The sequence below is a fragment of the Trachymyrmex septentrionalis genome, unplaced genomic scaffold, assembly GCF_001594115.1.
Source record: "Trachymyrmex septentrionalis isolate Tsep2-gDNA-1 unplaced genomic scaffold, Tsep1.0 scaffold20, whole genome shotgun sequence".
NCBI lineage: Eukaryota > Metazoa > Arthropoda > Insecta > Hymenoptera > Formicidae > Trachymyrmex > Trachymyrmex septentrionalis.
The window spans coordinates 5084935-5096902 of NW_017305180.1; the positions used below are offsets into that span (position 1 = coordinate 5084935).

The 11968-nt window shown below is 25.7% G+C and overlaps 1 protein-coding gene across 1 annotated transcript; it reads left to right on the top strand.

Annotated features, from left to right (window-relative positions):
* The first annotated feature begins 3456 nt into the window (after positions 1-3456).
* LOC108747618 (phospholipase A1-like) lies at positions 3457-9616 on the top strand. The gene is made up of 9 exons (XM_018485204.1): positions 3457-3540; positions 3998-4034; positions 6452-6524; positions 6612-6756; positions 6936-7066; positions 8572-8885; positions 8988-9099; positions 9267-9290; positions 9379-9616. Exons 1-9 carry the CDS (start codon positions 3457-3459, stop codon positions 9530-9532), a joined length of 1074 nt encoding a protein of 357 aa, XP_018340706.1. The 3' UTR covers positions 9533-9616.
* The last annotated feature ends 2352 nt before the right edge of the window (positions 9617-11968 follow it).

The window sequence follows — 11968 nt, forward strand, 5'->3', positions numbered from 1 at the left end:
TGCATAAATCTGTATTGTTAAAATCTTTGTCGATGAAAAAAATAAAACACTGCAATCTATAAAGTTTAATAAAAGTCATTAATAGATAAAAATATGGACAAAGAAGTCTAACACTGTTTTATATTATTTTCATTGTTAAAATGAAATAAAGCAATGTATAGAAATTAGATAAAGGATACAAAAAAATTAAAAGAACTAGCCCATATTTTATTATCCGTTATCCTATATTTCTCAATTAATTTACTGACCCATGTTATTTTTAAATGTAAAACAGAGTTAGATTTAGCACTATTATATGACTGTTCGATTAAATACGTCATACCTATACTCGTAGATTATTGATCATTAGTTACCGCACATAGTTTCAGTACCGTCGTTACTGCACAGAAGTATAGCGTACCTTGTCGATGTTCAAGTATTCTTAATTTTCGGAAAAATACATAATAATTAAAATAATATTAATTATGTAAAATTTTTATTTTGAAGGATCTAAAAGAAAATCCATATAAGTAGAATTGCTGAAAACTGTAAATTGCAAAAAATATTTAACAATAAACAAAAGTGAATTTTTTGAAAAATCACGAAAAATACTTTTTTTCAAAATATTATTAATTAAATTTAATACAGAGATAAAAATAAGAGAACTAAACGTATGAATAGGTATACATTTATATTAACGGTGTGTATTTTAACTTAAAAAATGTGTCAAAGCATTCTTGTACCAGTATATTTTTCAAGTGAAATTGTAGGATTTTTCATAGAAAAGATACAATCACTATGGCTTCTTCATATCAACTGACAGTGCTACGTAGAGGAAAGTACATTGAACACTTAAGTTTTTCCCCTTCCAAATCCAATCTTTTACTTCCCAGTTTCTACAACGCTTTTTGATTTTTAAATATTACGGATATGCCATACCATTTTATCAAGACAAAAAAAATTTTTGAATTTTACTTTTAAATTCAAATTCCTTTCATTTCTAAAAATATTGTTAATCATTTTTTATGAATATAATACAATACATACTGAAATCTCATAATAGCTCGCGGTTTGGGAGTCTGAACACTACAACGAGGTTACTTCTATTTTAATAAAACAATAAAATTCAAGATTCCTGCTACTTTCCATGCTGTTCGGAAAGGATTTTTCGCGCTATTTTAAGGTCCATTATAACAAGATTCCAGTGTATTAAAAATCGATTAGTAATAATAAGTATAATATACCAATCCGCGTATATTTGTGTATGTTCTCTTACGAGTTTTTATTTTAAAAATGAATGACAGTAGAAAATACTACTCAGCAGAATGGGATAAACAATAATAAGATTTTATTAAGATCGACATCAAATTAAATACTAAATATAAGTATATTCAAGCCTATAACGGTCAAAATTAGATCTTCTCAATGCCCAAATAATTCATAGTGAGTTGTCTATATATGTATATGCATATATACCACATTTTTGTAGTTATTCAAATTGGGCGCCGAAATTATTCCGAACTTTATCAAACGTAATTAAACTGACAAGCAAATTCTCAATTTTCGAACCGATATCATATTATAAGAGTGTTAATATGCTGAAAACCTTAAATAAATTTATTGCGAAAAATATTATCTCGGCCGGGATTATCTTGACTCCGAATCTCTTGTATTCTGTACGAACATCTTAAGCCATTAGACCACTGAAACCTTAATAATATTCTTCGCAATAATCAATTATAATATGATATCGAATGGAAGATTGAGAATTTGCTTGTCAATTTAATTTAACTTGTAATATTATTGCAGTAGTTTAATTGCGTTGGATAAAGTCCGGAAAAATTTTAGCGCACAGTTTGAATAACTACAAAAATATAGTATATATGCATGTACATATATAGGATATAGATAATTCACTATGAATTATTTAGACATTGAAAAGATCTAGCTTTGACCGTTATAGACTAGAACAGAATAACTCATTATACATATATATTATACATATATATTGCAATGAGTCTTTCCTATACTGTATTAAACATAGATTTCGCAGCTATGATTGTAAAAAATGATAAATATAGTCTTGCAAAATTCCTGTTTTCTATTAATTTTCAATATATAGTTTATTTGCGCTGCTTTCACTCTAACTTATTTGAAAGTTGAGTTAAAAACTAATTTCTTACTTGGAATTTTGAAATGACTATCTAAAAAATCCAGACATTTTCAAAGAATGTTTAAGATTTCAATAAGTACCCTTAAAAATTGTTATTATCATATTAATCCTCAACTAATATCGTTAATTAACTATACCACATAAAATTCAACGTAGTCATCAATACGTGTACATTATCATAAATTGTACTATTATTTAAAAAATAGTCAGCTCTCTTATCTTCAAGTTGATAGTGCAGACATGTTTTTTACATAATTATAACAATAACAACTTCGTAAACCGTTCGATATTTTTTGAATGTTTCAAACTATCTCAAAGTGCATTTGGTATGTAGTTCTTTACATATACGAATATATACATAAAACATGAAAGATAGAGTTGGTGTGTTTATATTTTTACGACTTTATTACGTAAATTTTGTAAAACGACTTACGTTTCTTCAACGTGTATATATAGAGTGTTCCATTTTATTGAAATATACATACATTGAAATAACATGAAAAAGATTAAATTAAAAAACAGTGTTCAGAAAAGTTATACGGCCAGGAGAGATATAAATAATAGTAAAATCAACTTTCGAAAATTAATGTTCAAAATTGTTTTTACAAAGATTCTTCTAGTTATTCTGCATATAAAAGTATTAAAGTATAATTATAAAAAATTAATAGTTTTTTCTAGTCAAAACATTTTATATTACATTAAAATGTATTAAAAAATAAATAGATATTAAATATATAGCTCGTAAATTATTAATTTTTTTTATAACACTAATATTTTTATATACTGAATAAATGGAAGACTTACATCATGTAAAAAGATCACACAATTCTGTTTTTTTTAATGGCAATGACTTTTATGTGATTTTGAAAAATCGAGTATTGCGAAAATTAATTTTACCATATTATTTGTCTCCTTTTAGATCATACATTTTTCCTAAACTTTTTTTTATAAATCTAGCCATTTTCATTATTTTGGAGTATATCGATTAAATAAAACACCCTATATACGTGCCACTTGCGCTATTATATTTCCGATTATTCTATATCGTAAATGCAAAAATTATGTAGTTTATATGTAATTTCGCATGAAATGCTACATAACTGATAATACTACGACATATCTGGTCTCTTTCTTGCTTATTTCCTTGTCAGTTAACAAAAAAGAAGTCGTTGAATAGAGAGCTTTGTGCGTTTTGTGAACCAAACTGTGTACTTTTTGTTACTATTTTCATTTTACATCAAAACTATGTTTTAAAGATAACTTGAAAAAGGTTTTTCTTACCATTTTTTTTTATCTCTTCGGCAATGATGCGATTGGTAATTGCATCATTTTTTATACAACTCTACAATTTTTTCGGTACAATAGCAGCCCCGAGTGATCATAATGCGGTAAGCATATGTTTTTCCACTTTTGAAATTGAATATTAGAATTGAATATTATCCTTATTCTCTTTCCAATGTTCCAATTTTTCACTTATACTCTTTAAATTGTGTAAGTGGAATCTCACTGTAAAAATGAAAATTAGGTCAGTCTTACAAAAGATGCAATGGCTCAATTTTCAATCTTTAAACGTGAAATTTCACTTTTTAGAGTGACAATTCCCTTTAAAAGTTTTGGGTAGTAAATACATTAAAAACAATTTAGTAAAAATTCTTTAATTTTTATGTTAGACGTATTGATTAAATAATGTAGAGTAAAATGCTTAATTGCTCGTTTGTGAAAAATAATTTAGACTGCAAAAAAATACTAACCGTTTTAATCCTAGACGCATCTAAGATTAATTTTAACTAATGTATGAACATTTGAGAATACAATTTGTCTATTTTTACGGACCTTTTTTTACAGATAACGGATTCTAATGTGGAGCCTTCAGTGAATAACGGTTAATATGATTTTTAAATCAATCTTTAAGAAATATTTTTAAGAAATATCGTACATTTTTATGCTGCAACAATGACATAGCTCAAGAAATATAGAGTTTCTGAAAATAAATTCCAATGTTTTAAATCGTTAAAATTTTGTAATATTAATTTTGAAATGGTATATAACTCATCATAAATAAAGAAATAAAATTATATTCTTTTAAAGTAAATTTTTCTTTTTTTCATATTTTTGTTCTTAATCTGCAGATAACTACAAAATGTCAATTTTTTTAATTATGTCATTATTGTAACAAATAAACAATATCATCCGTGTTTTCATTGAAAAAATATCGATATTCTCTGCGAAGCTAGTTTTTTTTTAAATTAAAGAAAAATGCTTAGAATTCGATTTTTCTAAAAACATTCTAAAATTTCAATTGATTTTATAAACAATTTTTGTTTAATATAAGGAAAAATAATTTTTGAAAACTGAAAATTAAATTTTTAACACCGTACCTAATTTCTGAGGTAAGGAATCTGATGGTAGAATTAAAAATTATACATATCAATAATAAACGATGCGCCATATCATGTTTTGGTATTAAAAATATTTTATAAATAGAAGTATTTTATAAATAGTAGAATATTTTTATAAAAATGTTATAGAATAAAAATATTAAACGCAACAGAAAGTTTTCGACCGATTGCACAAACTAGCGTTGGAGGTTTTTTCCACATTTGACGGACGCCACGTGACATTGTTTTGAACGTGTAAATACTCGAAAACTTTTCGTTGCATCTATTGTAATAACTATCCATTTCAGAACTTGAACATAACTTATAAAACATCCTAATATAACTTATGAAAGGATCTTGTTTTTCTATAAAGGTTTTTCGAAATTGCTGAATTAGATTCTAGCCAAAATTCTAAAATTTAAATTTAAAAAAATGATCTAATTATTGTGAATTCAGTTTTAGAAAATTCTTGATATCTTTGAGTTTGAATGTAGTCTGAAAATTTGAAATTGAATTTCAAAAAGGTAATAATTAATATAAAGGAAAATGTCACAAGGCTTATAATCAGAGTTTAAAAAAATTTAGAAATTAATACTAATCATTTACATAGCACTGGTAAACTTCAAATAAAACGAAACTGAACATTTATAATATTACTTCGCAATTAAAAACTTTCTAATATCAAGTTTTATGATAATCTATTATTTTTTAAAAATTCTTTCCGTTATATTTTATCTGATATTTTATCTTTTAATTGATATAAATATTACTATCGTCCGTATTAGAATTAAATCGATATTTAAACAATATTTTTACTAAAAAAAAAGAATAAAACTGTTAAAAGATTAGAACTTTAATGTTTACAATTTAATGCTATAGTCTTAATATAACTTTCTTTTTCTAGTATAAATGATGATGTTCAAGTAGAAATAATAAAAATTTTGTTAATTCGTTTCGGATTAATAGAAGTTCTCTAATTACTTCTATCATTATTAAACAGAATGTAGCGGTTAATAACTTGAGAATATTAAGTTTGACTTTCAAAAATTCCTAAGATATATAGTTTAGATTTAAATAAATAAATGAAAAATCTTAAATTTTCTCGAAAACTTTTCGTTGCATCTATTGTAATAGTAATGCATCTCGAGTAAAAATGTTTAATAGCTTTTCGTTAATAAAAAAAAATCGTTAAATTTATCATAAAAACCGTTTTTAGGTCAGAATCTTTTATTAGCAGATATTTCTTAAAATCATACTTAAAATTTAAAACTGTTTGATAATCCTTCAAAATTCCATAACAATTACAAATTTCTAATAATAATGAGCATTACGTGAATTATGTGTCTCGAGTTTTAAGTAACATTTTCTACCTTAAACATTTTCTAAAACCCCACAATTTCGCTTTTAAAGTCTTAAAATCTTGATCATCATTTCTTTTCAATTCATTTCATTTCTTTTCTATTTCACAAATAGTTATATACATAATAATATTAAAGATGAATATTTAAAAAAAAAGGTTTATTAGCGCTATACTTATTTAATTTCCTTATATTAGAGAGAAACAAAATTGAGCGTATGTAGTTACACATAACTGTACATATAAACCATAAATTTAATATGACTACATTTTCTGCACATTTGTCAATAATTTACAGTTATCAACAATATTGTAATATCAAATTTTATATAGAGATATTTAGCAAAATATTGTGCTTCTTATAATCGGATTATTCTCAACATTAATACGTACAACATTAAACGTACCCGTTAATTATAATTTTTCACTCAAATTACAACTAACGGGTACGTTACATGTAACTTTGTATTTGCTGGACTTCTTGCTGTAATATTTTGCGGGATATCCTATATGTATTTATATGTCGCAAACGAAATAGACATTTTTAATAAAACTTTTTTACAGACAATTTTATATTCAATCTGGCAATTTCCTGTATTTTTGGTGTTAAATCGGTCTCGACTGTTCTGTACACGAGGTAAACCGCACACATGTTGAGTAATGTACTAACATGTAGTTGTAAATTTATTTTTTGCACCGCTTTTACGTTTGCATTTTTTTGCAGTAATATTCCTAATGGCAAAATTGTTCAAGTAAACGAATCTTGTAATCTTATCGATCCCTCGAAACCAGTTTTCTTCATGACTCATGGTTTTCTTGCCAATTCACTCAATTATAATTTTCCTAATTTTGCCTCTCTATTGTCCAAGGTATAAAACATTTTTATACTTAATAATAAAATTAAAACTTAGAATTTTTTAATATGATTTGTAAATCTTATTTGTATATCGAAATTTGAAAATGTTATATCACATTATATAAGTAATTAAGAAAAAAAAGTATCCACAATAAAAAAATAAATAAAATAACTTTTTTTTTATATGTGTAGAAGGATTATACAGTGTTTTCATTAGATTGGTCTAACGCAGCATGCTATAATCGTGTAACAGCCACTATGAATCTACTAGAGTATCCTCTTGCAGTACGTAACACTCCTGAAGTTGGTACCTATTTGGCGAGGTATAGCTATTTCACAATATTTCGTTAAATTAAAACAAAATATAATATATAATAATAAAAATATAAATTGAAATTCAATTAATTTTAATTACAATTTAAATAAATAAATTTTAGTTGTTGTTAATAACTGTATTGTAATAAAATTAAGTAATACTCCAATAATCAATGCAAAATACAGTACAAAATAAATATAGCGTCTATCAAAAATTTAGCTTTATATATTACACAGGGTGTCCCTAATCACCTTTTATTTTCACAGGATAAGGTCCAATCAAAAAAATGTTCAGGCAATAGTTCACGGTATAAAAAGATCTTTTTACTAGTCTTATCAGTTTGACTTTGGAAGGCATCGCCAAGATCAGGTCAAGATCATATCGATTTTTTTTAAATGGAAACCTTCATTCTTATTGCATATTCTTGTAACTTATCTTGACAACTTTTTAAAACTATAATAATATTTATTCATTAAATATTTATTCATTAAATACTTTTCGAGTTATAAGGCTTGAAAGTTACAGCATTGTTGGCATTAGCATTATCTAAGATGTTCGATTGATAGTCAAAACCTTTTAAATATTTTTCAGGGTTATGATCTTGACACCATATATATCAAGATTAAGACTTTGGAGGTTGTTCCTTTTATTTTCATTTTTATTATAAAAATTAAAGTAAATGTGATGTCAAGATTATAATCCTAAATTTAAAAGGTTTTATCAATCGAACAGATTAGATAATGCAGTACTATAACTTTCAAGTCTTATAACTTAAAAAGTATTCATGAGAAAATATTTTGTTATAGTGTTTTTTGAAAAACTCTCAAGATAAACTAGAATATGTAACAAAAAGTGGGGATTTAAAAAATCGATATGACCTTGACTTGAGCTTAGCAACGTCATCCAAAGTTAAACTGATAAGACGAGAATAGAGCTTTTTAAACTGTAAAATTATTATCTGAACATATTTTTAAATGGACCTTATTCTGTGAAGATAAAAGAGATCTGGAATACCTTGCATATATAGGAAAGGGCATTTAAAACAAGTCCTGAAAAACTCGCTTGTTTTTAACAGTAGAAGAAAAAGTGTCAAACAAAAATTGCTTTTGAAGAGCACATAATGTAATGTCAATAATTGTTTTGTAGGTGGAGGTGTAAAGGATAGGCAAAGATCAAATCTGTTTTTTTAAATGGAATAATATGTTTTTTTATTTACATTCTAATAGACCATTTTAAGACGAATACAATGACTTATAATTGAAGGTCATTCAAAGTTATGCAAGATCGATAATGGAAAATAATTGAATGTAATGAAAAATAAATTGTTTTAAGGCACTCTTCGAATAATTTCGTGTCTTTTCTTCTAATTATTAAAAACAAGCGAATTATTCAGGTGACCTGTTTTAAATGCCCCTCCCTGTATATACATATACATAAAATATTTCTATCATAATATATCTACATAATATATCTACATATAATAAATATATCTACATAAAATTTTTCTTTTAGCTACGTCAAATCATTGATTGATACGTGCGATGTTCCGTTGAAAAACATTACATTTATGGGTCATAGCCTCGGTGCGCATGTAAGTGCCTTCGCCGCGAAGGATCTCCAGAAATCAGGTTACGGCAAAATTCCGCTTCTCATCACTACCGATCCCGCATATCCCTTATTTATGTTTAGTAATTGCGAGGGCAGACTTTGCAAGAAGGATGCGGAACGTGTAGTAGTTTTTCATACGTCGGCTGCCGGAATACAAAAGTCTATAGGTCATCTCGATTTGTGGTTCAATAACGGATTAAGCCAACCAGCATGTGGTGGTAATTATTATATTTAACTTAAAAATAAATTAATTAGGGAAAACGTTATAAAAACAACAGTTAACAGAAAGAAATGATAAATGAAATAAATTTTTATTTTAGGCTGGTTCTTCGGTACTATAAACCTCAATTGTTCGCATAATATAGCCATCGCGTATTTATGTAATACGTTGCTTCATGATTGTAAATATACTGGTGTTGCTGTTTCTATATCGTAAGTTCGCTTTTATTATTAACAATATGTTTAAACTTAGATCAATCCAACTTTTGTAAATTTTTTAGGTTTAAAAACTTTATCATAAAATTAAACACTTTTATTAAATGAAAGCTACATTAATTATTATAATTATATGTATAGTATTTATTTTTATTTTTTTTCAGACCCAGAACAATCCCGTTTCTCAAGTATGTATATATAAAAAAATCTTTTCTTGTTTTTGTTTCTTATCTTGCGATTACTGTACTTTTTTATCATGACTGGGCATTCTTGCAGTATTCTGCCCGGTTGTTCTTCCGACGAAACTGATTGCATTGTCGTGGATCATAGGATATTCGACCGTAATTATGCCATAGAGGGAGACTATTGTGTTTCTATTACATCAGAATTTCCCTACTGTACAAAGAATCTATCTGTCTGTCGAAAATAAGTTGAGGCGAATTCGACACTTTAATTTGATTATAATGGAAATGAAGTTCTACAATTGTCACTCTCATAATAAGTGTGATAATAGACAGAGTCACATAATTAATAAGTATAATTAAATTTAATTTCATGACTTTATTTAGATTTTTATTGTTAAAATCTTTAAACTATTACTGATGAAAAGAAATTAAGCACTGCAATGTACAAAGTTTAATAGAAGAATTGATAGATGGAAATCGATTAAAAATGTGGGAAAAAGATAAAAAGAATGTTAGATTATATCGTATATTTCTCGATTTTCTTCTTGAATCAAAATAATTAAATTATATAATATTTTATTTTTACATTGTCTTTTTTTGTATATATTGTATATATTTTTAATATCACAATTTAGTGTTATATTTTAATATTATTCAGTATTATTCAGTCTTTCATAATTTAAATTTTTAATTACCTTAATTCTTTAGTATTATAGTATATTAATATTGCGCTACATATCTTATATATTGCGAATAATGATCTACATGAATAATTCCATAGTAATCTATGTATATTTCATAAGTGTGTATACTGTATAAAAAAATTCGTCTTTATACGTTTTATTTAATCCTTTCAGATCTTACATACATTGTAATGTATATTAAATTTGATGATATTATCTATTGAAGTTATTCTATCAACATCATCTGGTATTTCATACACACAATAATGTATATATTAGAAAAATAATCAAAATTAAAAAAAAATTAATTATTTAGTATAAATGACTTATTGAAAGTGTGCTAAATTGTATTAAAAAATTTTTTTAATATGATTCTAATAAAATCAGATCTGAGGGGATTAATATTTAAATTTGTGCATTTTACCTAAAATATTAAATTGTATAATATATACTTTTAAAATATATACACTTTTGAAACTTAAAGTAAGATAGGTACATGTTTGATATTTGGCGGAAGCGAGAAAGTCTTGTGTAGTCTAGTGCAAAAATAAAAAACAGACCTAATGTTAACAAATTTGTACAATCTTGTAAATATGTCATATATTATTGTATATAACAATATGAGAAAATTAATTACATATAATTATGTATAATTTTATATATATTCGTATACATATATATATGTAGTATATTAACACGACATCATTTGCTTCTAGGCCGATTTTCGACTCAGCTCCGCCTTCTACTACTCTTCTCATCTCATCATCCCACGCGCAGTCCAAATGCCGCCCAATACTTAGGAGCGTATAGTGCTCGTAGACATGAGGCCCACTCACAATGTAAACTTCATTCTATAAATTTTTTTCATTATTATCTATTTTTTTCATTACAACTAAGATAGAATGAAGCAATGCGTAAGCGCTCAATTTTACCTTATTCTATCTTAGTTATGCAATGAAGGAAAAAAAATAGAATAAAATTTACAGCGTGAGCGCCCAAAGTGGGTGGACTTCATGTCTACGAGCGTTATACGCTCCTAAGCGTTGGGCGGCATTTGGACGCGCGCAGAGTAATGAGATGAGAAGAGGAAGGCGGAGCCGAGTCGAATATCGGCCGAATAGAGCAAATGGTGCCGAGCTTTGTTATAGTATTATATGGATTTTTTCCTGAGCTACGTTAGAATAAGTTGCATGAACAAAATACTTATAATTAATTAAAAGTTAAATTAAAACTAAATTAACGTAGGTTAAATTAAATGTTAATTTTAAAAAAACATTATTTATTATTAAATTAAATGTACTTTTTTAATATAAAATTATTTAATTTAAATTACAAAAGAAAAAATATTTTTTTAAAAGGAAAAAGCTATTTTTTAACAAAAAGTTATTGGCTAATCAAATAATATCGAATATAAAAAATATATTTAAAAACATGATCAAATATTATTATTTTTGTCATTTTTATTTCATCGCTTAAAAAATTATTCTTTATGAATTAATAATTTTGATATCCTACAAAATTGTAATAAATATGGATAATTCATTAAAAGTGACAACTCAAAATATGACCAACAATTTATATTTACTTCTAACTTATTGTTTTATATTGTACTGTACATATATAATTTTTTAATTTTTTTAAATGTGTCTTTTTATAAAAAGAAATAATGCAAAAAATACCCACTGAATTATTTTTTATTTTTATTATCGGACATTATAAAAATAGAAACAATTTGTGCAATAATATATGTATATACAATTTTGTTATTAATTATTTACTACCACATATTCTTGTAAAATATCATTTTACATATTTTCTGCATACTGTTGTGCCGCAATTATATCAGCACAAGATCCAGGACCACCGGAAACTCGAGGAGGATATGATTTTCAGAAAAAAATACATTGCACACAATTATCTTTTTTTTTATATAAAATTTATTTACTTAAAACTGACGTAGTTATATTACGTTTTTATATTTATTATATTTATTATATT

Excerpts from the sequence above, each read along its gene's own strand:
- LOC108747618 (XM_018485204.1), top strand. The coding sequence starts at position 3,457 with ATGATGCGATTGGTAATTGCATCATTTTTTATACAACTCTACAATTTT. Across the intron at positions 9,100-9,266 it reads GGTGTTGCTGTTTCTATATC|ACCCAGAACAATCCCGTTTC; the intron begins GTAAGTTCGCTT and ends ATTTTTTTTCAG. Across the intron at positions 9,291-9,378 it reads AGAACAATCCCGTTTCTCAA|TATTCTGCCCGGTTGTTCTT; the intron begins GTATGTATATAT and ends GCATTCTTGCAG.